General features: G+C 44.9%; 1 protein-coding gene across 1 annotated transcript in view; it reads right to left on the bottom strand.

The window, feature by feature from the left end:
• LOC109922483 (myosin-binding protein C, fast-type-like) overlaps positions 1 to 27,726 on the bottom strand; it is an 80,117-nt gene that overhangs the window by 38,245 nt on the left and 14,146 nt on the right. Inside the window, exons 4-15 of the mRNA XM_048617364.1 lie at positions 26,418 to 26,441; positions 26,274 to 26,303; positions 19,110 to 19,187; positions 17,616 to 17,764; positions 16,945 to 17,062; positions 15,349 to 15,391; positions 12,346 to 12,402; positions 11,569 to 11,738; positions 9,344 to 9,476; positions 5,788 to 5,912; positions 4,801 to 4,906; positions 2,935 to 3,101 (exon numbers count right to left, since the gene is read on the bottom strand). Of these exons, the coding sequence (XP_048473321.1) occupies positions 2,935 to 3,101; positions 4,801 to 4,906; positions 5,788 to 5,912; positions 9,344 to 9,476; positions 11,569 to 11,738; positions 12,346 to 12,402; positions 15,349 to 15,391; positions 16,945 to 17,062; positions 17,616 to 17,764; positions 19,110 to 19,187; positions 26,274 to 26,303; positions 26,418 to 26,441 (1,200 nt within the window). The remainder of the gene's footprint in view (positions 1 to 2,934; positions 3,102 to 4,800; positions 4,907 to 5,787; positions 5,913 to 9,343; positions 9,477 to 11,568; positions 11,739 to 12,345; positions 12,403 to 15,348; positions 15,392 to 16,944; positions 17,063 to 17,615; positions 17,765 to 19,109; positions 19,188 to 26,273; positions 26,304 to 26,417; positions 26,442 to 27,726) is intronic.

The following is a 27,726-nucleotide window of genomic DNA, read 5'->3' as shown; positions in this document are numbered from 1 at the left end:
CAGTGAAACTGTGGACGCATCTATTCTCACTGCAATCTCTGGACCCAATGCCGAATTGACCGAGCAAAGACAAGGGAAGAACTGTGCAAACAGCCAAAAGCACTTCACAACCAATAACATGCATTTGCAGTGTCACCAACGATTTAGAGTCATAGAGTCACTGAGCTGTACGGCATGGAAACTGACCCTTCGGTCCAAGGTGTCCATGCCGACCAGATATTCTAAATTAATCCAGCCCCATTTGCCAGCATTTGGCCCATATCCCTCTCAACCCTTCCTATTCATATACCCATCCAGATGCCTTTTAAATGTTGTAATTGTACCATCACTTCCTCTGGCAGCTCATTCCATACACACACCACCCTCTGCTTGAAAATGGTGCCCCCTAGGTTCCTTTTAAATCTTTCCCCCGTCTCACCTTAAACCTATGCCCTCTAGTTTTGGACTCCCCCATCCTGGGGACAAGACCTTGGCTATTCACTGTATCCATGCCCCTCATGATTTTATAAATCTCTATAACGTCACCCCTCAGCCTCCAATGCTCCAGGGAAAATAGTCCCATCCTATTCAGCCTCTCCCTATATCTCAAACCCTCCAAACCTGGCAACATCCTAGTAAATCTTTTCTGAACGCTTTCAAGTTTCACAACATCCTTCTTATAGCAGAGTGACCAGAATTGCACACAGTATTCCAAAAGTGGCCTAACCAATGTCCTTTACAGCCACAACATGACCTCCCAACTCCTATACTCGATGCACTGACCAATAAAGGCAAGCATTCCAAATGCCTTCTTCACTACCCTATCTACCTGGGACTTGACTTTCAAGGAACTATGAACCTGAGGTCTCTTTGTGCAGCAACGCTCTCCAGGACCTTACCATTAAGTGTATAAGTCCTGTCCTGATTTGCCTTTCCAAAATGCAGCACTTCACATTTATCTGAATTAAACTCCATCTGCCACTTCTTGGCCCATTGGCCCATCTGACCAAGATGCCATTGTACTTGGACGTAACCTTCGCTGCCCAATACATCTCCAATTTTGGTGCCATCTGCAAACTTAGTAACCACACCTACTATGTTATCATCCAAATCATTTGTATAAATGATGAAAAGCAGTGGTCCCAGCACTGATCCTTATGGCACACCGCTGGTCACAGGCATCCAGTCTGAAAAGCAACCCTCCACCACCACCCTCTGTCTTCTTCCTTCGAGCCAGTTCTGTATCCAAATGGCTAGTTCCCCTTGTATTCCATGTGATCTAACCTTGCTAACCAGTCTACCATGAGGAACCTTCTCAAACACCTGACTGAAGTCCATATAGATCACATCCACTGCTCTGCCTTCATCAACCCTGTTCGTTACTTCTTCAAAAACTCAAGTTAGTGAGACACGATTTCTCATGCACAAAGCCATGTTGACTATCCTTGCCTTTTGATTTGATTTGATTTATTATTGTCACATGTACCTAGGTACAGTGAAACATTTTGTTTTGTGAACTGTACAGGCAGATCATACCATACAAAGTGCATTAGAGTAATAGAATAGAGTGAGGAATGTAATGTTACGGCTGCAGAGAAGGTGCACAAAGAGCGAAGTTAACGTTAAATTTATCATTTGAGAGGTCCATTCAGAAGTCGAATAACAGCAGGAAAGTAGCTGTTCTTGAATCTGTTGTAATGCAAGGTTGTAGTGCAAAGGACACCATAAGCAATTTGTACACAGCAAGCTCCCAGAACCAGCACTGCGATAATGACCAGTGGTATGTACAGCTGTATCTATATATAAAGTGTCATATATTAGAGATGGGAACTGAAGTTATGTCTTGAGATAGAGTTCTTCTTACTCGCTGCTTGACGTACAATTATTCAAACTACACAGAGGTGATATCTATGCAGCATGGTCGTATTAGTGATTCTCTTTCTCTCAGGCTGACTGAGGTATAAACTATATGCCAGGGGAATACTCCTGCTCTCCCTCAAATTAGTGGCTAAAGAATCTATAGCCACCCCAAGAGGCTATACAAAGCCTCAGTTTAAGGTCTCATCTGAAAGACGGTACCTCCAGCAGTGCTGGACTGCCTCAATGCCACATTGGAATGTCCAATGATATTAGCTTTTGCACAAAAGTCCTGGATTGAGGCATGAAGCCACAGGCTCAGAGTTGAGTATGCTACCACTGAATGATAGCTGCAGATACTGATGGGTAAGTGAAAGGCTGCAGGCTAACTGAGGGTTCATAGCTAGTCTCAGTAACGACAACCACAAAACTATCACCAATTACTGTAAATAAATCCACCTGGCTCACATTTGTGTGGAGCTGGAGGAGCACAGCAGGCCAGGCAGCATCAGAGGAGCAGGGAAGTTGACGCTTTGGGTTGGGGCCCCTCTTCAGAAGGTCTGAAGAAGGATCCCGACCCGAAACGTCAACTTTCCTGCTCTCCTGATGCTGCAAGGCCTGCTGTGCTCCTCCAGCTCCACACTATGTTGTCTCTGACTCCAGCATCGGCAGCTCTTACTATCTCTGAGTGGCTCACTAATGTCCTTTGGGGAAGGAAATCTGCTATCCTTACCTGGTCTGGCCTACATGTGACTCCAGACCCACAGCAATGTGGTCGACTCCTGACTGCCCCTCTGAAAATGGCCCCAGCAAGCCACTCAGTTCAAGGCAATTAGGGTTGGGCATCAAAATCCTGGTCTTGCTAACGTTGCTCACATCTCACTCTCCTCGTTATTGCTCATCATCGTTACTAAACCTTTACCAAATTTTGACAAAAACTGCACCACTATTCTCTTTTGAATGACATGTTGGACAAACATTAGCAACAGGAAATTGATGCCTGTGTCTTTCTCTGCTGACTGATGTTGGAGTGTCCCTCACTGAGGTTTGGGATGGGTCTAAGTTCCCACCCGCTCCGCACAGCTTGCTGCAAATTACCTTCCACAATCAAATCAGCTTCTGATTCCCCTCCGTTAGTCACAATCTTATAGCGGCCCCCGTCCTCTTTGGTGGCATCGTTAATGATCAACATGTGTTTCTTCCCAATCTTCTTAATACGGTACTTCAGAGAATCATCTCGGTTCAAATCTACCCCGTTCTTTGACCTAATTAAACCAAAAATAAAGCCAGTAATGTTAAAGCCATACAGGATGATGAGCATTACAGCCATAAGCTCTGGAAATCCCTCCCTCGACCCCAACCTCACCCTTCCCTCAACTTCAACACCACCCCCCCACCCCCCATTTGTCCTGACATCTCCAAGTGGATTAGTGTCCAACATTGACACAGTTCTGCCCACTGCCGTGGGATGTTACGTGGTGTTACAGGCAATTTGTTATCACGATGGGACAGAAGGAGGCCATTTGGCCCTTCCACACCATGCTGGCCCTCTGCAGAGCAATTGAATCAATGTCATTCTCTGCCATCAGGCCCTGCGGGTTTACTCCCTCTCTAGTGTCGACTCTATTTCCTTTCAATCTGTGCTCCCAGTCATTACCAAACGCTGTGTAATCAAGTTCTTCCTCACATCTCCCTGCATCACTTGACCAAAGCCTTAAACCTGCATCCCTTTCATCTTTATACCTGCTATTGTTCACCATTATCACTGACCATAAGGAGAAATAAGAAATAGAAGGAGGAGTATTAGGCCATTCGGCCCCTTGAGACTACTCCACCATCAAATAGGATCATGGATGATCACTGGAGGGCCGCCAGGCGAGTACAGGATCAGGCTCTGACTTGCTAACACTCCTGGTTAAATAGTGCGCTGTCTGGGCTAACAAATAAATAGGCTCTTATGGTGCCATGGTAGCATCCCTGCCTCTGGAGCAGACGGTCCCGGTTCAAGTCCCCTGATGACCACAGAAGGTATATCATAAAGTGGCCAGGTGCTCACAGTCTCAGTGGATGCTGGACTCAGATACATTGGGAATTGTGCAGCACTGAATGGAACCATTCAACCCATCTTGTCACTGTCAGCTCTTGGAAAATGGAGACCGGCAGGCCTGTGAAGGGAGTGGTTGGGTGGGACTAATTCAAAGTGTTTACCAATGCCCTCTCTGAAGGTATTGTTGAATCAGCTTCCAACACACTTTCAGGTTTCATATTCCAGTTCCCCCTTCTCCTCAGCTTCCGTCCACTCTCTTTACAAATCACCTGAAAACTGTAGTTTCTGGTTACTGACCTTCCCCTGCCAGTGCAAATAATTTCTCCCTATCAAAATGTTTCATAATTTCAAACATCTCCATTATATCCTTAACCTCCTCCACCCCGAAAGAAAAATAACCTCCATGTTTATTCCAAATCTATCAGAAGCCTTCAAAAACAATAGACGAACAATTACTGCTGGTTCATTCGGTTCAGGTAGACCACAATGCGACATTGAAAGAATGGCGAGATATTTCCGACTCAGGGTGGTGAGTGGCTTGGAGGGGAATTGGAGGCACTGGTGTTCCCATGTACCTGCTGCCCTTGTCCTTCTAGATGGAAGTGATCGTGGGTTTGCAAAGTGCTGCCTTGGGAGCCTTGGTGTCAAGTTTCTTGCGTGTTGTTGGACAAATGGCGCAAATGACTCATTTGGACAAATGGTGCGCATTCCCTCACATTTCTTTGGTGTGATGTGAGGTGAGTTATCCCCCAGCACAGAACTCTCAGCCTCCAACCTGCTCCTATTGCCAAAATACTTACACAGTTGGGTCAGCTCAGTTTCTGGTCAATGGTAACTCAATGTGGGGAGTTCAGTGATGGTACTGCCAATCGGGGAGAAAATTGGCTGCGGGTACAAGACAAGCAAAAGATCCTCACCAGACTACAACTGCTCCTTCCTCTGAGACCTCGCAGTCAAATTCAACCCGGTCTTCCACAAAGACATGTTGGTCATCCAGGGGCACAGTGATGACGACAGGAGGTTCTGGGAATAGAAAAGGACCAATTAACATGACTTTCCAGGGTGGGGGAGTTCAGAACTAGAGAACACAGGATTAGGGTGAGAGGGGAAAGATTTAATAAGGAGGTGAGGGATAACATTTCCACACAGAGGATGGTGCGTGTACGGAACGAGCTGCCAAAGGAAGTAGTGGAGGCTGGTATAATTACAATATTTAAAAGGCATCTGGATGGTAGACGAATAGGAAGGGTTTAGAGGGATGTGGACCAAATGCTGGCAAATGGGATTAGGTCAAATTGGCATGTTTGGTTGGCGCAGACAAGGTAGACCAAAGGGTCTGTTTCTGTGCTGTATAAATCTATGAGTTTATGACACAGCAATTCAGACAGGGTTCACTAGCTTAATTCCGGAGATGAAAGGTTTGTCTTATGAAGAGATTGAGCAGTTTAGGCCTAGATTTGGTTAGAGCTTAGAAAGACGAGAGAAAGTCTATAAGATAGTAAAGATGACAAATTTGAAGTAGAGAGGATGTTTCTCATGTGGGGCAATCTAGAACGAGAGGTTGTAGTTTTGGGATAAGAGTTGGCAGATTTAAAACAGGGATGAAGAAGAATTACTCTTCTCAAAGGGTCGTGAATCTGTGGAAGTTACTGCCCTAGAGACTGATGGATGCCGAGACATTGAATAAATCTACGAAGGAGATTTTTAATTAGCAATTGGTTGAAGGATTATGGAGAGGGTGCAGGAGAGTGGATTTGAGGCCGAGATGAGGTCAGCATGATTGTATTAAATGACAGAGCAGACCCGAGGGACTGAATGGCCTACTCCTGCTCCTAGTTTTTACATTCAGTTAAAACAAGGGATACTCAAAAGGCCCGGACTTCAGTGGACCCAGCAACACTCACCCCTGACAAAGAGCTCAGCAACACACTTATCGGCACCCGCGACACACTCGTACTCTGCATCATCTGCCAGCACGCAGTTCTTAATGGTCAGAACCCTCTTCAGCCCGATGACCTCAAAGGTGAACCTGCCGGAACAGAAAAAGCAAGAGAGTCAGCCTTTGCAAGTGAGAGTCCAGACCGAGAGAAATGAAGAGCTCTCCGAATCTCCCTTAAAACAGCTGACTCCAAGAAGCTTGGATCTGGGAAGCTGAAAGCAGAAAAGCACGCTACGCTTATGAAGTATTCACCTACAGCAACAACCCGCATTCGCAAAGCGCCTTTGGCAGAGGAAGATGTCTCAAGACAGTTTGGAGCAGCAACTATCAAACATAATTTGAGACCAGAGGAGTCTTTAAAATAGGTGACCGTCAGGTTCATCAGTTAAAGGATTAAGAAGCGTTTTAAAGGAAGAGAGGAAGAGGCAGACAAGGTTGAAAGATAGTATTCCCGATCTTAGGATAGGCTCAACGGTCACTAATTGTGGAGTGATTCAAATTGGGAATGCATGAGAGGAAGTGGAGGACTGCAGAGTCCTATAGGCCCTGAGGATGCACTAATTGAGATGGGTAAGACTGTCTTAATTGTTATGGACCAAACCAAATCCCCATAAAATATATTCAGAAAGTAGGCTAGATCCGAACTGTTTCTTATTTTAAAGGTAGGTGTAAGGTGTTGCATTCCAGGTGCATTTCGATTGATCAAACTACTCGACAAACTATTGGGTGGCATGGTGGCTCAGTGGTTAGCACTGTTGCCTCACAGCACCAGGGACCCAGGTTCGATTCCAGCCTCGGGTGACTGTCTGTGTGGAGTTTGCACATTCTCCCCGTGTCTGCATGGGTTTCCTCCCACAGTCCAAAGATGTGCAGGTTAGGTGGATTGGCCATGCTAAATTGCCCATAGTGTTCTGGGACGCCTAGATTAGGTGGGTTATAGGGGTTTGGGTCTGGGTGGGATGCTCCTAGCGTCTGTGTGGACTTCTTGGGCTGAAGGGCCTGCTTCCACACTGTAGGGAATCTATGACATTAAGCAAAATACACTGTAGTTAAAATACAGCAGAAGAAATTGGAAAATTTAACAGAATAATAGATTTTTAACCACAAAACAATGTAGTAACATCACATAAATGCACCCTTGGCTAAAGGCAAATTCAGAAAAATAGTTTGTCTCACAGGCATTTCTCCAGGAAGAAAAACATCAAGAGAAAACTCTGAGAGTGCGAGAGAGAAAGAGTAGAAGGGAGAGATATAATGCAACTTCCAAATCCAGCTTCAAGACCCCAGCAACAACTGCTACTGAAATTAAAAAACCTGGTTCTATGGGACCTTGCCCCACCCATTCAAGCTGCTTCTATTGTTTAAAAAAAATCCAAGGCCTCACAAGCTGTTTGCTTTCAGGGCTTTCATTAGGCAGCTCTATACCCCTGTCTTAAACCTCACTTCAAATAAAAACCAGGACAAAATACACCTCTTAAAGCCATAGTTCCATCACATAATTCATTTTGTAAATTTGGAGTATTGCATTCAACTCTGGTCACCTTATTTAAGGAAAGACATTAAACCCCCAGAGACAGTGCAAAAGAGATTTAATAGAATGGAGAAAGAATAGAGAAATTGGGCTTATTCCCCTTGGAGCAGAGAAGATTCAGAGGTGACCTTATTGAGATGAACAATTTTGACAGAGTAACGAAGGATATTATATTTCCACTAATTGGCATGTCAGTAACTAGGGTGTCACAATTTCAAGATTATCAGCAAGACAGCTTGGAGTGAGATGAGGAGAAACTTCTTTACTCAGAGAGTTTGTTTGGATTTGGAATGTGCTGCCTGGGAGAGTGGCGGAGGTAGTTTCTGCAGGTGGGTTCAACAGAGAGCTGGAAATATATTTGAAAGGGATGAATTTAGAGAGCTGGAGAGTGGGACAAACTGGGTAGCTCTTTCAGGAGCTGGTATAGACACGGTGGACCAAACGGCCTCTTACTGTACTGTTAAAAACTTATGATTTGGGAAAGCCAGAATAACATGAAAAAACAGCAACAAAAACAGAAATTGCTGGAGAAACTCAGGAGGTCTGGCAGCATCTATGGAGACAAAGCAACGTTAACTTCCTTCTTCACTGGACCCGAAACGTTAACTCTGTTTCTCTCTCCACAGATGAGTTTCTCCAGCAATTTCTGTTTTGTTTCAGATCTCCAGCATCCACAGTTCTTTGGGTTTTTTTAACTATGAAAAAGCAGCAGAAAGTTTTGGTCTCCCTCCTTAAGAAAGGACTTTATTTGCATTAGAATCAGAGAAGGTTCACTTGACTGATTTGTGCTATGGAGGGGTTTGTAAAATGAGGAAAGGTTGGGCCTAATACCCATTGGGGTTTAGAAAAATGAGAGGTGATTTTATTGAAACATAAGATCCTGAGGGATGTCGACAGGATGGATTCTGAGAGAATCTTTGCTCTAATCAGGGAGTTCAAAGCGAGGTGGCAAAGATTCAAAATTGAGGAGTCTTCCATTTAAAAACAAAAAATTTCTTCCCTTGGGGTTTGGTAGCCTTTGGAATTCTCTTCCCCATAGAGTAGTGGAGGATGGGTCACTAAATATATTCAAGGTTAGATGAGACAGATTTTTGTTTTACTAAGGTGAGAGTCAAGGGTTATGGAGGTGGCAGGGGGTGGGTGTGAAACAGAAAAGTGGAGTTGAGCTCACAATCAAGCCAGCATGATCTTATCGAATGGCGGTGCAGGCATGATGGGCTGAAGGGCCTACTCCTGCTCCGATTTCCAAACCAAACCAATACGACGTCAGGCTCACAGTTTCAATGGGAGCAGTTGTAGTGTGGACCAAAAGGCATCACGAAGCACAGATTTCAACCTGTGAGGTGAGAAATTAGACCACACGCCAAATGGGGGCCAATGAGAAGCCACAAATGAGGGCCAATGTTCCCGAACGCTGGTCCACCAAAACTCCAGAACGTAACCGGTTCACCGGCTGCACTGTTTCGCCACACGGTTCTCCGCATTCCCGGTCCCAGCAGAGGGGATGGAAATGGCATGTGTGAGGCATGAGGTGCACAAACAGAAGGCCAGACACCAGAATGAGGACATACAATGCCAATCCAAAACTGAGAAGGACAGCCATAAGGCTGGTCCAGTACTTGCACCGAAACAAGGCAGGGCCGACGGAGCGCCTGTCCTAGGCTTGACATCAAAATCAGGTGGCTGCACAAAAGCTGATGGCTACATCCATCTTGAAGAACAAAAATCGAGGTTAAAATGCTCATAATTCGAGCCAAAAATCAGAAGTTGGGGAAACAAAACACAGCGAATTGCACTACACTGCCATCTGATGGCAGGAAACCTTCAGTGAAAGTGACTGGCAAATGTTGACATAGGGTTTTCACATTGTAAACAAAAAAAATTTTTGCAAAGTAGAAGAAAGGCTAGAAAATGGACAAAAGGTCATATGCAAACTCCTACTTTACAGCTGCAATCAACTGTGGCAAATTGATTTGCTTTTCTGATGTACCTGGCACTTGGTCTGATTTCCTTCCCGTTCTTCAGCCACTTCACATCCAAGTTGTGCCCTGCCAGTTCTACAGCCATTCGAATCTTCCCACCTTTGTCCACCTGATACACACTCTCCAGCCTCTTAGCAAATGCTGAGGCAATTCCCAATAAAACGGAAAACAGAAGTTAAATAACTGTTTAAAAATTTAATAATTAAAATTAGTTAAATCATAAATATGTTCAGCCAGGTTGATTTGGAGAAGTGTTGGCATGGTGTAATGTCATGGTGTCAATATCCAGGCTAATGGGACATGAGTTCAAATCCCACCATAGCAGATGGTGAAAATTGAAATGGTTTGTAAAACAAATATCTGGAATAAAAGACTAACCCAATGACTGCCATATGTGTGTAGTTGAACACAGGTTTTTGAAAGATTTGTAGCTCGGGCAATGGGTGAGATTGTAGACTTGTTCGCTGACCCAGTGCATTTGCAGATGTTTCGTCACCCTGCTCAGTAACACTGTCAGTGCGCCTCTGGCGAATCATTAGTGTTCCATCCTGTTTGTTATTTATACGCCTCAATTTGCTGGGGTGGTTGCTATTACTTCCGGAATTGGAAGTGAGCAAGTCTACAACCTCATAACGACATAAGAAATAGGAGCAGCAGTAAGCCCCTCAAGCCTGCTCCACCATTCAATAATATCATGGCTGATCTTTTTGAGACTCAGCTCCCCTTACCCACCTGCTCACCATAACCCTTAATTCCTTTACTGTTCAAAAATCTTTGCCTTTAAAACATTCTATGAGGTAGCCTCAACTGCTTCACTGGGCACAGAATTCCACAGTTTCACAACCCTTTGGGTGAAGTTCCTCCTCAACTCAGTCCTAAATCTGCTCCTCCTTTTTTTGAAGCTATGCCCCCTAGCTCTAGTTTCACCTGCCAGTGGAAACAATGTCCCTGCTTCTATCTTATCTATTCCCTTCATAATTGTAAATGTTTCTATAAGATCATCCCTCATTCTTATAAATTCCAATGAGTATAGTACCAGTCTACTTAATCTCTCCTCATAAACCAACCCTCTCAACTCTGGAATCAACCTAGTGAATCTCCTCTGCACCCTCTCCAGTGCCAGTCCATCCTTTCTCAAGTAAGGAGACCAAAACCGTACACAGTACTCCAGGTGTGACCTCACCAGCACCCTATACAGCTGCAGCATAACCTCCTTGCTTTTAAACTCCATCCCTCTAGAGATTGTTGTAAAAAGCCCATCTAGTTCAATAATGACCTTTAGAGAAGGCAATTGGTCATCCTTACCCAGTCTGGCTTACATGTGGATCTAGAGCTAAAACATTGCCCTGGGGTTCAGGATATTTGGCCCAGTGACATTAACACTAGCCTCCTGCCCCACCCTATATAAAAAGAAGGTATAGTAAACACACAATCCCAGCTCCTGCGTGCAAATGTCTGTTTCTTCATTGCCTTGACTAGACAGAAAGTTGCAACATGTTTCTCACATAATTGTGAATTGAATTTGAGCTGCTGGCTTCCAAAAGGCAAGTAGAGAGGCTATAACAAGGAAATTTGTAGAGGAGGTCAGCTCTCAGTGGTGGAGAGTTGGGGCAGGGGCTGGTGGATGATGGAGTTAAAGGGGGGAATGGCAGGTTGAGTGCTGCACAGGGGATTCAGTGAAAAATCTTTCACTGAACCTAACTGGTTCCATTGTGGAACTGGGCAGAGTGCGTGGAGTTTGGTGCTAAAATGGCAATGGCTATCCCACTTACCTCGTAACCTCAATTTCCAGATTAACAGTAGCCTTTTGCCAGAATCAGACAGATGCTCCAGACACCAGCCAAATTATAAAATGGCGCCCGCAGCACTCCCAATGTTAATTAGGCAGTAAAGAATCCATTTTCACTTTAAGGCCATTAATGTCCAGTTTACACCGGGCAGTGAGGATGGATTCTTGTGACATGCTGGCAGTGTCCCTACCTCCGTGCCAGAAGATCTGAGTTCAAACCCTACCTACTCGATGTCTGAATGGGTCAATTATCTGCACCAGGCACAGTTGGTTTCTGAGTCTACTGTTATCTTTGAGCGGTTGTTTCATTGAGGTGGTGGTTGGGGCGTTGCTGGGGGTTGCGTGTGGCTGTGTTTTCTCACCTTCCTGTTCCAAACTCCCCCATTTCCACACACACACACCGCCCCCCTCCCCAGGTCTAGGTATGGCCGAAGATTCACTCACCTTCACTCTTCTTCTCCACCCTCTTTTTCTTCTTCAGTCTCTTCAACATGCCACGCAGATCAGTGATGCCATATTGGAAGGCGATTTTCTCATAGTCACAGGGCTTGGCATTTTTCAGGATCTCCCAGACGTCAACTTCTTCCTTCGGAGCCTCCTGAATTTTGACCTCTCTGTTTTAAAAAAATAGCAAAAGCCTGTGATGTCAAGCACTGTTAAGAACAGTGCAGCACTGACAACTGAACTTATAAATTTTGTGTGGAGTACAGGGAGGTGTAGTTTAGTTACATTTTAGGCTTGGCACGTGGGAAGTCTGTTTAGTTTATATGCATTTTAATGAGGTTTCAAATCTTTAAGTGAGGAGTTGGGGTTTAATAGCTCAGTGCATTGGTAGGGGAAAAGTTATGCCTTTGGTTAACAACAAGAAAGATCGAGCCATCCAGAAAATGAGTCGTTCTGCCCCTATGAATGGCAGAGAGTAGAAAAGAAACTGCGTCCTGAATGTGAGCAGACAGCCTCAATGTGGTAGCTCTTCACTAAGGTCTGGGTCTATAGCATATTGCTGGAATGAATAGAACCATGTTGCCATAGTGCCTGTGGACCATAGGGCTGCTCCCTCATTAAACAAAGACACTACTGGTGGGGGTTTAACCTGAGGGTCACCACGTCCCCCGTCTAAGAAACATCACCCTCTAGTTCAGAAGCGACAGTCCTTCCTGCTCAAACTGACACTTAGATTTTGTTGGTGCGCTTATAAGAATATATTCACTCCACCCGTACCTTTTCTTCAGCAGTCCACTGAAGTCCAGCTCCCCGGCATCGTCTCCAGCTGTACTTCTGAAAGACAAATTAGTACATCTTCATTTAATAATCAATATCTTTCTGACTCACGTTCTGATAATCCTTTTCTCTGTAACGCTCTCCACATTCCTTCCAAAGGTGCAAAGTCTTACACAGAATTTGCTATTCATCTGATGCTGGTGTTATATTCCCACAGGAGCATCCTTCTAATTTTCTCCATTCTACCCCATCCATACGACCTTCCATCCCTTATTCCGTCCTGGCTCTATCTAGCTTCCCTAGACTATTCGATCTACTTTTCCCTGTGGGAGTGAATGCCACTTTTTCACTACTCTCTGGGTGAAGAGGTTTCTCCTCAATTCTCTTGTTGGGTTTATTACCGATTGTCTTCCACCAGTTATAAAGGGGAGTTGAGAACCAGGGGTCACAGCTTAAAGATACAGGGTAGACCATCTAGGGCTGAGGTGAGGAGAAATGTCTTCACCCAGAAAGAAGTGAGCCTGTTGAATTCTCTGCCACAGAAAGCAGTTGAGACCAAAACATTGAATGTTTTCAAGAAGGATTTATAGTTCTTAGGGATTTAAGGATCAAAAGATATGGGGCAAAGGCAGGGACGGGACTGAGTTGGATGATCAGCCATGATCATATTAAATAGCTGAGCAGGCTCCAAGGGACAAATGGCCTACTCCTGCTTCTATTTCTTATGTTTAATGGACCCAGTTCTGGTCTCCTCCACAAGCTTCCCTACACCTAACCTATCAAAGCATTTCCTCATCTTAGAAATCTTTCTCAGGTCAGCCCCGAGCCTCCTCTTTACAAGAAGGAAAAAAAAAGTCCCACTTCCCTCAATCTTTCTGGAGAAAGACATCTCACTGAGGTGTGGCTTCATTTACAGTGGTCCCCTACACTACCACGACCCTTCCTCTGTGACTGCAGACAGTCCTGGATGAGGTTCAGTCACAAAGCCCCCCAAGACTGAATGACTATCTGATCATCGCTGCGCTCGCTTCGGCAAGATATCAAAGGGCATCTGTATTGGCAAATGGGTACTGCTGCATTATAGAAGCTCTTGTGGCAGAGTAGGGTATTGAGGACATGATGGTCAAGGAAGGCACATTTATAATGTGACCCAATAGGTTGAGTACTGCATCAACCTGCCAAACCGTCCAACACACCAATGGCAGATGGTGAGAGCACGAGAGGTTCCTGGTCAGCCCGTATGATGGAAACAACGCAGTAGCCTTGACCATCACTGCCTGTAGCGCCAGGCTACAATTGCTACAGCAACTCCGAACACCCTGAGCGAATTGTAACACAACACTGCCATGGTAACAGAGGGGTTACTGTTGTTAATCCAGCAAACACAAATCCAAATCCTACCATGGGCAGTTTAAGAATTCCATTCAGTCCAAAAAGATAAATTTTGTTTTATTTACTCATGGAACATGGACATCGCTGGTTGGCCCTAATATTCACTGGAGTTTAGAAGAATGAGATGGAATCTCATTGATAACTGTATAATTCTAACAGGACCAGACAGGGTAAATGAAGGAAAGATGGTCCCAATGACTGGGGAGTGTAGAATAAGGGGTCACAGTCTGGGGAGACAGGGTCAACATTTTAAGGCTGAGATGAGGAGAAATTTCTATGCCCAGACAGCAGTGAATCTGTGGAATTCACTGCCACTGAAAGCGGTTGAGACCAAAACACTGAATATCTTCAAGAAAAGAGTTAGATATAGTTCTTGGGGCTAATGGGCTCAAAGGATAAATGTTCAGATAAAACGCTGGTATCAGCAACAGTGACCATTAGAACCCAGATAGAGCCTTTACAGAAGGAAAGGCCACTATCTTCTCATGGTCTTGGACTGTCTGTGGCTCCCACACCGATGTAGATAACTCTTCCCTGCCCCTGAACAACCTGGGTGTAGTCAGTTGTATCAGAAACACCGCCACAGGGGCGCTTAGGGACGGGTAACCAAAAAGGGGAGATGGTGACAGTGACTTGTAATCCACAGGCCCAGCATAAAGCTCTGTGGACATATCCCACTACAGCAACCAGTGACATTGAGAAGCAATGAATAAAATACAGATTTCGAAGCATTAAGCCATTATTGATTATATTAAGAAGATACCTGATTCACTATTGTCATGGAGTCATACAGCACAGAAACAGACCAGTCCATGCCGACCATAATCTCAAACTAAACTAATTCCACCGGTCTGCTCCTGGCCCATCATCCTCCAAACATTTCTTATTCATTTACTTTTCCAAATGTCTTTTAAACATTGTAACTGTACCCGCATCTACCACTTCCTCTGGAAGTTCACTCCACACAAGAACCATTCTCTGTGTAAAAAAATTGCCCCTTCAGGGTGGCACGGTGGCTCAGTGGTTAGCACGACTGCCTCACAGCGCCAGAGACATGGGTTCGATTCCACCCTTGGGCAATTGTGTGGAGGTTGCACATTCTCCCCGTGTCTGTTTGCACATTCTCCCCGTGTCTGTAGTGTCCAGGGATAAGCAGGCTCGGTGGGTTAGCCATGGGAAACAGAAGGTTACAGGGCCAGGATGCGGGGGGAGGTGAGTCTGGGTGGGATGCTCTTTGGAGGCTCGGTATGGACTCAATGGGCTGAATGGCCTGCTCCACCCTGTAGGGATTCTATGTATTTAAAATCTGCCATCTTTACTCCATCTGGCCTATATGTAACTCCAGACTCACAGCAATGTCATTGATTCCTTAAACATAGGATAGAGAGCAGGGGCAGGCCGTCTGGCCCTAAGAAACTTACTCTGCCATTCAGTATGATGATTCAACTCAGTACCCTGCTTTTGCCCCCTATGCTTTGATCCCTTAACTTGCCTCTGAAATGGCCCCAGAAGCCTACTCAGTTCAAGGGAAATTAGGGATGGGCAACAATGCTGGCCCAGCCAGCAATGCCCTGGCCATCAGACAGAACAAAAGAAAGAATAACTACTCACTTTCGCTTGAAAGTTGTCAGAAGGTTATCCTCCTCAACTGTTGCTGCAGAGAGATGACAGAAGACTTAGAAAGGCACGACATCAATAATCAGGTCTGCGAGATAGTCAGGGAGACATGCGACATAGATTTGACAGGAACAAAACCCAAAATTGCTGGAAAAGCTCAGCAGGTCTGGCACCATCTGTGGAGAGAAATCAGACTTAACATTTCGGGTTCGATAACTCTTCTTCAGAGTTAACTCTGATTTCTCTCCACAGTTGCTGAATTTTTCCTGAAATTTCTATTTTTGTTTCTGATTTCCACATCCGCGATTCTTTCTGTTTTTAGACTGAAAAGGCAGGTTCCAAACAAATTGAATCGGGAAGTAAGTACAAGACTTCAGAGGCACTTGACTTGCTCTTGTCAAAAGACGCTAAAATTCCAAGTTTTGGACAAAGCTGTGTGCTTTCCTGCTTGGAGATTGAACAGAAATATTAAAAATTTAGGCATTGCTTTAAATAAAACTGTAATGAAAAAGGAGAGAGTGGTGAAACCAGTGAAAGACTTTTTAAGACTTAAGACTTCTGTCCTCACAGTCAGAAGTCACATGACACCAGGTTATAGTCCAACAGGTTTGTCTGAAATCACAAGCTTTCAGAGCACTGCTCCTTCGTCCGGAGGAGTCTGAAGGAGCAGTGCTTCGAAAGCTTGTGATTTCAAACAAACCTGTTGGACTATAACCTGGTGTCGTGTGATTTCTGACTTTGTCCACCCCAGTCCAACACCGGCACCTCCAGGTCATGGCTACCATCATCCTCACAAAGACAGAGTAAACTTGAACTTGGGTCCATGGTTTAAAACTAAAAGGGGTGGCCCATTTGAAACGGACATGAGGAGGAATTTCTTCTCTCTGATGGTTATTGGTCTTTGGAATTCTTTTCTAAGGAGGGTCATCAAATATATTCAAAGTTGTACTAGATTTTTGATTGATATGCAAGTCACAGAATTTGAGGACAGGCAGGAGGTAAAGTTGGAGACCCAAACAGATCAGCCATGACCTTACTGAATGTTGAAGCAGACTTGAGGGGCTGAATGGCCTACTCCTGCTCCTGATTTGTATGATCTTATGAAATGGATTCCCAAATTGTGAAATGGAGGTGAAGGCTTAAGAACGGTTCAGATCTTGCGGAGTTAATGGGGGCAGAAATGTTCAAGGACTTTCAGGGTGGAAACTTCAAGATGGCCCAAATGGTTTTTCCTATCTGTTTTCTAAAATAGCAACATGGGGTCTTTAGCATCTACTAGAACCATTAAAACAGGCAAGCATGACTCCCCTGAGTGTTGCAGTGCATTTGGAGCTCACGTTTCTGATGATGAACAGGAACTTGCTGTCCTTAAACCCTGGGTTGAGAATATCTCCAATAAAGCCAAGTTGAAAGCATTGAGTGTCCTATATATAATCAGGGTAAGAAGCGCTTGTGGTGCAGTGGTAGTGTCCCTACCTTTGAACCAGTACACCCTGGTTCAAGTCCCATCTTGCTCCAGAGATGTGTCATACAGGCTGGTTAAAATATCTAGAATTAGGGTAGGATTATTATAAAAAATATTGTTCTTACCATCAACATTGATGTTAAAGGCCACACTGTCGAACTGATCTTTTGAGGTCACTTCACACCTGTAACCACCAGTGATGGTCTTATCAACTTTAGTTATCATCATCTCATAAGTGTAAATCTGTGGAGAGACAGTTTGTTACCTTAAATAAGCTGTTCCACTGACAAAAGCACATGCCTTTACAACTGCATCATCAGTGGCTCAGTGGTTAGCACTGCAGCCCCAATGCACCAGGCACTCAGGTTCGATTCCAGCCCAGGGGGCCTGCCTGTGTGGAGTTTGCACATTCTCCCCGTGTCTGCATGGGTTTCCACCGGGTGCTCCGGTTTCCTGTCATGGTCCAAAGATGTGCAGATCAGGTGGATTGGCCATGCTACATACAGGGGTGAGTCTGGGTGGGACTCCCTATGGTAGGTCTGCGCAGACTCGATGGGCTGAATGGCCTCTTTCTGCACTGTCGGGATTCTAAGATCTTTTTGATACAGGGCTGGTGATCAACATAATTGGGAGAAATTGTCAGAAAAGGTTGTTCCAATAGAGATAACCATCTTGATTGGCTCAAAGACCAACCGCAGCTGCAGGAAAAAGCCAGGACAAATGGGGAGAGGCAAGTGGCCTCTTTCTGTGCTGCAAACGCTGACAGCCGAGTCACCACGCAGGCTATGTGTCTCACCTTTGTCTTGCTGTCATACTGCTCCTTGAACTGGTACACTTTCCCAGCTTTACTGCTGAGATCCATCCATTTCCCTTTGAACCATTTGATGGCTGGCTTCTTCACAAGGTGGCTCGAGTCAACCTTAGCGATCAGAGAGATACTTTGACCTGTTGAGCAAACACAAGAAAAGGTCAGGCAACCCCGCCCCCTCAGCTTGCTCTTGGTTTACTCCAGCACTCAGCAGGTCTCTTGCTAAATTCCAACCAGAGAAGAAAGTGGCATTCCTCTACTGCGAGCTCCTGAACTTATGTCTGCAAATTTGATATTCCATGTGACCCGGAGCACAGCGTGGAAACCCCCGAAATTCTCTATCACAAAAACCACTTATTTCTACATCAGTAATCTCACCCCTCAGGTCTGTGCTCCTGTTCCCTGCCCAATTTGACTATTCCTATCTTGGCCAGACTCCCATATCCCATACTCTGCAAACTTAAGCTCCCCCAGATGCCTGCTGCCTGTATCCTGACCCACATCCACTTCCAATGATCCAACACTCGAGAAGCTCAATGCCATCCAGGAAAAAGCAGCTTGCTTAATGGGCAGATCCCAACCCCCACCCCACCCCCCACCCCACCCCCGCCAATCCAACATCTTCCCAACACTCAATAGCAACAGTGTAGTTCCATCTACAAGATGCAGTGCAGAAATTCACCCAGGCTCCTCTGACAGTACCTTCTAAAGTCACAATCTCTACCATCTCAAAAGGCAAGGGCAGCAGATACATGGTATAACGTCATCAGCTCCAAGTTCCCCTCCAAGCCACTCACCTCCCTGACTTGGAAATATACCACCGTTCCTTCAGTGTGGCTGGGTCAGAATCATGGAATGCCCTCCCTGAGGGCATTGTGGGCATCCAGTGGTTACAAACAGCAGCTCACCACCAGCGAGGGCAATTAGGGATGGGCAACAACTGCTGGTCCATCCAGCAACATTCACATCCCAGGAACAAATCATTTGGAAAATAACAAAAGCCCTGTGGTCAGTGTTCTCGGCAACATAGCAACAGCTTAATTGTAAGGAGTTGATCTTCGTGGTCAAATCCCACTATGGGTTCACCCTTCTCTAGGTCTGTAAACCCCTCCAGGCCTGTAACCCACAAAGTAACGTACTGAGCCAACTCTGCCTCACATCAAGAAAGTTCACCTCTCTTAAGATGACACTGAATGAGAACTTAGGACCAGGAAGAATCCTCCCCAACCCTTCACCCTCCCATCCTCACAGTCTCATGGAGGACAGTTTTCCAAGATTTGCACCACCTTGTTAGGCGGGTCGTGCTTCCCGATGGATAGCCCAGTTCTAATTTTACAACGTGCCCTTCACTCTAGATTCCACACATCCCCACACCAAATGTAGTCATTTGTCTTCACGTGCAATATCAAACACTGGAGATGCCTTGAAACGCTTCGAGCCTCTCCAACCATTTGCCCAGACATTCAACATGCACAGACTCACCTACTTGAGCTGATATTGATTCCGGCTTCTCGATGAAGAGGCCAGTCAGGTTTTGATGTGCATCAGCAGGGGCCGTGTCTGCAAAAGGGAGGAAAAATAAAACACTCACACACCTCAGGAGCTTGTGGCTTGTGAACCTTGGGCACTTTGTTAGACAGAGCTACCGCTAAGGGCCATTTACAGTGAAACTGATGCACTTTGTGCAAAAATCTAGATGTCATTATGAAGGTGGGCTCCCTGGAATATTAATATTGAATATCAATGACCAGAAGGCCTTGTAGTTCTTGGAAGGCACACTTTGCAAAACAAGGAAAGCTGTCTGCAGCGGGGATACATTTGCAAAGAATACAAGCTAGTCAATAGGAGTCATGAGGCTTACAGAACTTTCTGAGGGAGGTCACAAGACCCCAGTTTGCGGCAGTAATAATGTTATCGGATTTTATCGCAGACAGCCAAAGAGATAACTTGTCTGGAGCAGCAGACTTTGTCCTCCTCCCACCCCTCCATCCCACCTCAATCAAAGCAAACCCACCGGAAAACTTCTTCACCACAAGTTGAAAGTTCATAAATAAGCATAGAATCCCTACAGTGCAGATAGAGTCCGTCCAGCCCAAACCAATTCTCCATAACCTCACATTTACCATAGTTAACCCACCTAGTCTGCACACTATGGGCCAATCCAACTAACCGGCACATCTTTGGACTGTGGGAGGAAACTGGAGCACTGAGAGGAAGCCCACACAGACACGGGGAGAATGTGCAAACTCCACGCAGACAGTTGCCCGAGGCTGTAATCAAACCCAGGTCCCTGGTGCTGTGCGGTTCCATGCTCCTCATGCCATAAAGGAGAATTTGAAAGCCACACCATAACTGATCCAGGATGCCACCTCCGTACCAACAGTTTGTGGGTGAAGTGACTTTGGCTGCAGGCCAGCACATGGAACAACTTGAAAATATTCTTTTTTTCTGAATGTTACTTGGCCAACATATTCTGTAAATAAAACTGTTGAGTTTTCTAGCTTTTTCCCTGACTTGGAGGTTGTGCATGTGCGTGTGCGTGCACGAGTGTGTGTGCATGAGTGTGTGTGTGCACGAGTGCCTGTGCATGAGTGTGTCTATGTATAAATGTGTACGTGTGTGTGTGTGCGTATGTAAGAGTGAGAGTGCGCGGGTGAGTGATTGCATGGGTGTGAGAGAGAGAGTGGGTGTGTGAGAGAATGGGTGTATTTGAGAGTGTGTGTATGTATGTGGGTATGAGGGTATGTGGGTATGGGGGTGTGTGGGCATGCGTACGTTGGTGTACGTGTGTGCATGTACGTGTGTATATGTGCACGTGAGTGTGTGTGTGTAGTGTGTATGCGGGAACATCCACATGGTGTGGGTTTGTGTGGGTGTGTGGGTGTGTGTGCGTGGGGGTGGGTGTATTTTTCAAACCTTCAGTGAAAATCCTTACATCTTTGTTCAAGTAACTTGTAACATTTGCAGCCCAGGAGGAGCCTATTGAATCCATTGTCTTCATACTGGTTTACAAAGATGTGGCTGGACTAATCCCATTTTGGCCCATGACCCTGGAGGCTATGATTTTGTTTGAAATAAACTTGATTCTTATGGGACCAGGTTGACTGGTCTCTGATACTGAGCTATACACAGCATGATTTGTATACAATTGGCAAGATCACCTCCCTTTTTATATTCAGACTGTGTTGCAAATGGTGGAAGAGTCCGATAAAAAATGGGCATCCCTCCTACCTGCAGTGTAACATGTAGTCATTACTGATTTAAGCATTAAATCTCAATGAACGCCTGGGTTAGGTCATTGCACGGCAAGAACAAAGATGCAAAGTGAGAGATAGTGTTTGAAGAGGACGTTGGTGTTCATCAATGGACTAGGATTTTTGATAAAGGTGGGAGCACCATATCTGAAGCTGCTCAATGTCCCAAAGGGTCATAAGTTATCATACGATAAAGTTGGGCTCAGCAAGAATTAGACAATGAGAGGAAAAATGAAGAAATTCTAGAAATACTGAGCAGGTTCAGGTAGCATCAATGGAGAGAAAGAGAGGCAATACCTCAAGTCAATGTCATTCATCAGAACTGAAGAGAAATAGGGATTTCAGAGTTTTTAAGCCAGTGGGAACATAGAAAATAAGAGCAGGAGCAGGCCATTCAGCCCTTCGAGCTTGCTCCTTCGTTACATATTATCATTACTGACCATCTAACTCAGTGGGCTCTTCCTACATTCTCCCCATACCTTTTGATCCCTTTATCCCTAAGGACAATACCAAATTCCTTCATGTTTCCATGTTTTGGTCTCAACTGCTTTCTGCAGCAGAGAATTCCACAGACTCACCCCTGTCTGGTGGGAGTAGTGGGAAAAGGAGCAGGAAGAAGGAAAGGGTCGCTCTGTGATTGGCTGAAGGTTAGAAGACAGTAAATGAGCAGAGATATTAAAATGCAAAAACCAAGGAGCTTGGTAATGGGCTAGGTTAGCTCCTTGGAGGATGCCCATTCAGTAGCTGACACTGTAGAGGGCATTGATCTCTGGTTTTGGAAGTGGCTGTGGGAGTTGTTAGTTATGGGTACAGTAAAGATACAAAGCTCCAGGTTGCTAATGGCATCTAATAGTGGGCACAGTGTGTTGTGAGGTGTGCAAATCCGGCGGGTTGAGCATAATTCCAATTTCAAATGGTCAACAGGACATGTTGGTTTGTGTCATTGGGATGTACAGGCTACATATCTGGCATCACACTGGCACTGAAACTCACAAAGCACATTATTCTTTAGGCAAATGTGATTGATGGCACTATCTTGTTAGTGGAGAAAGCCACTCGAAGGTTTACTGCAAAGTTGCCATTACTCAAAGCTTTGAGGCATTTTCCTCTTCCAGGGTAGTTATTTCCAACAATCTGCTCGGACATGTTAGTATACTCCTTTGGGGCAGATGGGACTTGAAAGCTGACCTCCTGGCTCAGGGATAAGGACACTACCACTGTGTCACAAGACCCTCTAAAACACCACTTGTACAATAATTAGCAGTCATTGAGGGCTGGGGTAATCTGAGGTTGACTGGGCCCCATTGCTAATGTTGCAATTGCTGTGTCAAATGAGTGTGCATGCTCTAGTTGTGATTAAGAGCTAGATTTGGGGCACATCTAAACCAGTTTGCACCGGGTTTGGCAATTCTGCAGTAGGAAGAAGTCATGTATTTAAGCTGTATGGAGTATTATAAAGAAAGCAGTGTGGTAGACAGGCTGGTTCCCTCTTTGCCAGATGCATGTTGACAACCAATAAATGGAATGGCTCAAAAAACTCTTCCTTTCTCCAGTTCTGATGAAAGATCATCTCAATTTGAAACATTAACTCCGTCGTTATTTCTACTGTTGCTCCCTGACCTGCTCAGTCCATCCAGGAGTGTTCTTCCTTTCTGTTTTTATCTCAATTTCCAGCAGGATTTTGTTACGGGATGATGCTTGATTTAGTGGGAAGCAGTTAGAGAATGGCCTGGGTGGATACGTATTCATTGTGTGCATGAGCTTCCTGGGATAAGACAGCTTGCAGTGCGTTGGATTTAGTCTCAAAATATTTTTTTGAACCGTCGTCACTGGGAACTATAACTCATGTGGAAAAAATCAGGCAGTATTGTGGTTAGTAATCACAAGGTAAATTTTATTGTGAAGTTTGGGAGCCGTGTTGTCAAGACAGATTGAGAAGGGAGGGGCTGGATCATACAGTTTAAGAGCAGGAGAGTGCCTGTTCATCATTCAATAAGACCATGACTGACCTGATGGCAGTGTTCACACTATATTCCCACCAACCCCTTAGACTCCCTCAATAATCAAAAATCAATCATCGCTGCCTCAAAAATATTCAATGATGCTGCCTTCAAGGCTCTCGAAGAAGAGAGAGATATCCGGATTCATGACCTTCTTGGAGTAAGATTTCTCCTCACCTCTGTTTTTTGTGCCTGGCCTTTCATTTTTAAACTGTGATGCTAGCCCTCCGCGCTCTCCCCTAAGAGAAAGGACTTGACAGTGGCTGACTGTTTTAATAGGAACAACTTTCACTGACTACAGTCCCCCAAACCAGCAACCCGTCCCATCGCTTCATCTATCTTGAGGACAAAGATCAAACCCTGTTTGCCTCATGCCTTGAGATACCATCCAGACTGGACTTAGATAACTCCCTTTGCTCAAAACATCCTAACCTACATCCACAGCCACTCTCCTGTCACATCACTACAGTCCCACTCTTTCATTACAGAGAGACGACTGGTAGTGAGTTTAATCTGAGGGTCACCACACCTCAGGTTGGGGGGGGGGGGTCACAATGACCCCATCCTCCAAAGAACCCACGCTGTTAGTATCACTCTGCATCGCAAACCAGCAATCCAGCCAATGGCCCTAACCAACCCCCATGTAACATATAGCCAGGGTGCTCAAGGATGTTCTCATGGTCACACAATCACCTGAAGTCTATTTAAATGCAAATGAAAGACTCATGCAAATATTTCCCCTCTGGTTCAGGATGTGAATGAGCAATGAGTCATTTTGTTAGTGCGCTGACATCAACGTTCTGCCATTAAATTAAAAGACCGAGGTGTGACTTGCACTGTATCCAAATCCACTTGAATATCCCTCATTACATGTTTGAAATGAAGTGTTGATAGCGCAGTAATTGTATCTGTATGAGAGGTTTGAACTGTGGTTACCTTTTAATTACTTCCCTCTGTACCTTAATTCACAACAAAATCCATTCACTGGACCTTTGCTGTGTTGCTTTGACTTGCCGACATGGCCTTTTGAAGCTAAATGTTTTCTGCATGACGCAGTCACAGCTGTAATAGTGCACGATAAACTAAAATCTGATCTCTCCGAGATCAGATCCACCAATTCTCAGCCACTTCAGCTTAAAAGGGCCATCTTACTTTGATAGCTTTGGCTTTGGAAAATGCTTGAGACTCAATGCAAAACTGCACAGGGAGGACTGCATTCCCCATGGGGGAGTTCTGACTCTGGGCATATTCTCTGACAGGCAGTGCTGAGTTCAGTCCACATCTCTCCTGATTGACACAAACACAGAGAGAGAGTGCCGGAGAAACTCAGCAGGTCTGGCAGCACCAATGGAGAGAGAAACAGTTAACGTTTCGAGGCCCATATGACTTCTTCAGAAGACTCTGAACAGTCAATTCTGAATAGTCATATCGGATTCGAAACATTAACTTTGTTTTTTTCTCTCTCTCCACAGATGCTGCCAGACCTGCTGAGTTTCTCCAGCACTTTCTGTTTTTGTTTCAGATATCCAGCATCTGCAGAATGTTGCTTCTCACCTGATTGATGTCAATGGAAATGATTCGGCCCATCACATTGGTACTGGCCCTCAGCAAGTGCAACCCCTCCAGTCCTCCCATATCTGCCTTTTCATTTGGTCCTGCCAATTTTATTGCCCTCGTAGAATTGTCCAATTCTCTACTAACGCAGGACTGAAAGGAAGGTCAGCAACTAATAATATTAAGCCCGTTCTCTCTCTGTTGATATTGCCCAAACCACTGTTCAAGTGTTTCAGCAAACACGCAACATCAGTTCTGAAGAACAGTCATATTGATCTCAAAATGTTAACTGTTTCTCTACCCACAGATGCAGCAAGACCTGCTGAGATTCTCCAGGATTTGGTACGTTTGTTTCAGATTTCCAGAATATTTTATTTTTATTTGAGCGTTTCCTTTTGCATTTCAGATGCGCAATATTCACAGTGTTTTGTACTTGAACAGAATCAGAGTGTGAGGAGCAACAATTATAAATCCCCAGCTCCAGGCTTTTCATAGCCAAGTGTCATTCCCAATGCAGGCCGTATCTTGAAGGTGGTGACCTGGAGCCACCTTTAGGTGATTTTGACACTGATGTTTGTGCAAATGTCAATACCCATTAACCTCCAAATGAACCCATAGCGTTTAAGGTAGCACATGTGTGTAGATACAGCCTCAGAAATAAAAACAGAAATTATTGGAGAAACTCACCAGGTCTGGCAGCCTCTCAGGAGAGTAAGCAGAGGTGACATTTCGAGTCCAGTGACCCTTCTTCAGAAAGTATTCTGAACTGTTTCCAGTTAACTGTTCTGCTTTCCCTCTTCAGATGGTGCCAGACCTGCTGAGTTCCTCTAGCAATTTCAGGTTTTGTTTCAGATTTCCAGCATCTGCAGTTCTTTGTTCAATCAACATAGTCTCCTGTCAGACGCAAGGTAAGAAATGGGGGTCAGCTGGCTGGACAGCTCGTTTGTGATGCCAATGATGTGGGTTCAATTCTCGCACTGACTGAGGTTACCATGAAGGACTCTTCTTCTCAACCTCTCCCCACATTTGAGGTGGTGAGGTTAAACCACCATCAATTGCCTCTCTCTAATGACAGAGCAGCCCTATGGTCCAGTAGGATCATAATGGAATAGAACAGGATCCCTACAGCGTGGAAGCAGGCCATTCAGCCCATTGAGTCAACACTGACCTTCCAAAGACCATCCCGCCCAGATCTGCTCCCCTACCCTATCGCTGTAACCCTGCATTTCCCATGGCTATTCCACCTAACCTGCACTTCCCTGGACACTATGAGCAATCCATTTAACCTGCACATCTTTGGACTGTGGGAGAAAACCAGAGAATCCGGAGGAAACCCACACAGACACGGGGAGAATGTGCAAACTCCACACAACACAGTCGTCCAAGGGTGGAATCGAACGCAGGCATCTGGCGCTGTGAGGCAGCAGTGCTAACCACTGAATGACTTTACCTCTTACATGATATGACAATGGAAGGTCTCTCTCCCTGTCCCTACTCTCCTTCCTATTCATCTCCAAGAGCTCCATTGTTTTAGCAATGCCATTCTACAGCAGGGAAAGAACCCCTTCAGCCTATTATCCCTGTGTTAAGTCTTTCAAAGACTCATCCAACTGGTCTCATTCAATGTTAACTTTCAAAAGGAAATTGGATAAATGCTTAGAAATGAAATAGAAATAAAACGCAGAGATATGGAGGAATGAGCAGACAGAGAGAGGCAAAACACATTAAGACGCTCCTTCAAAGAATCAGGATGGATGTGGCAACTAAACAGCCACCTCTGTTCTCTACAGTTCTTTTAGAGTTTATCAGTGAGGCAAAAAAAAATTCAAAATTCTTACCATCTTCAGGAAGTTCACTGCAACTTTGTTCTGCTAAGGAAAGAGAAATACAGAAGTTATTTCAACTTATCAAAAAGGTCAATAATGATATTTTATACACTAAGAAACATAATTGAAGTAGACAACAGCAAAATGTTTATTTACCTTCAGCAGGGGCTTTGGTTTCAGCTGCAGGAAGTAGAAGGGGAGAATTAGTGTGGTTGCTTTTAAGCGTCTTTTTGCTAACAATTTTATCCATTTTCTCTCCCTCATCTCCCTCCCTGGCTCCATGGTCGCACACCTTGCACTAAGGGTCACTATCCAACTGTCTCATGTTAGGGGGCTTGGACAGGTCAGTTGGCAAGAGTGTGGTGGTGCAGGGGTAGATGATGGCCTAGTGGTATTATCGCTGGACTGTTAATCCAGAGACCCAGATAATGTTCTGAGGACCTGGGTTCAAATCCTACCAAGGCAGATGGTGGAATTTGAATTCAATAAAAAAAAAAAAAAAAAATCTGGAATTAAGACTCTAATGATGACCGTGAATCCATGGTCAATTGTTGGAAAAACCCATCTGGTTCACTAATGTCCTTTAGGGAAGGAAACTGCTATCCTTACCTGGTCTGGCCTACATGTGACTCCAGACCCACAGCAATGTGGTTGACTCTTAACTGCTTTCTGGGCAATTAGGGATGGGCAATAAATGTTGCCTAGCCAGCGACGCCCTCATCCCGTAAATGAATTTTAAAAAATGGTGGCAAACCCATTGGGTTCAAGCGCCATGTTGGCTGTTATAGTTCATGGATACCTCACATCCCCTCCTCCCCCCTCTACTGGAATCAATTCTCTCTCTCTCTCAAATAGAGAAAAATGACTGTTTATTTCATCCAAAACTCTGGTCAGTCAGCATCGACTGAGCATTCAACATTAGAAGGCACTTCCATTGCTTAGTCTCAGGCACTGCCTCCCCCCTACATACCCTGTCATGCCACCCACACTGCCCCTAGGGGTGGGGAGGAGTGAGTGAGCTGATTAGACAGTGAACCACAGCAGAAACCTTGACCAAATTCCTGTTTCCCTGTGTGGAACTACACTATATACCCTCTGGAAGCCCAAAAATACACAGACAATCCCCTGTCCAGCAAGTTATTGGAGCATCTTGGAAAATAAAACTCCATTATTCGACCATGATCTATTCCTCAAAACTCTCTGACCAGCTGATACTAGAGAAGGGCTCAGTAATTATCTTTAATAATATTTTTATATATACTTTCAATAACTTTAGTAGCTTCCCCATACTCTTATGTTAAACAGGCAAATCTGTAGCGTGAATAAAAACAGAAGTTGCTGGAAAAACTCAGCAGGTCTGTCAGCATCTGTGAAGAAAAAGAAATCAGAGTTAATGTTTCAGGTCTGGTGACCCCTTCTCAGAAGGTTCTGTGTTCTGAGGAAGGGTCACCGGACCCAAAATGTT

The sequence above is a fragment of the Rhincodon typus genome, chromosome 37, assembly GCF_021869965.1.
Source record: "Rhincodon typus isolate 14 chromosome 37, sRhiTyp1.1, whole genome shotgun sequence".
NCBI classification, from domain to species: domain Eukaryota; kingdom Metazoa; phylum Chordata; class Chondrichthyes; order Orectolobiformes; family Rhincodontidae; genus Rhincodon; species Rhincodon typus.
This window is presented reverse-complemented; position numbering and strand designations above follow the sequence as displayed.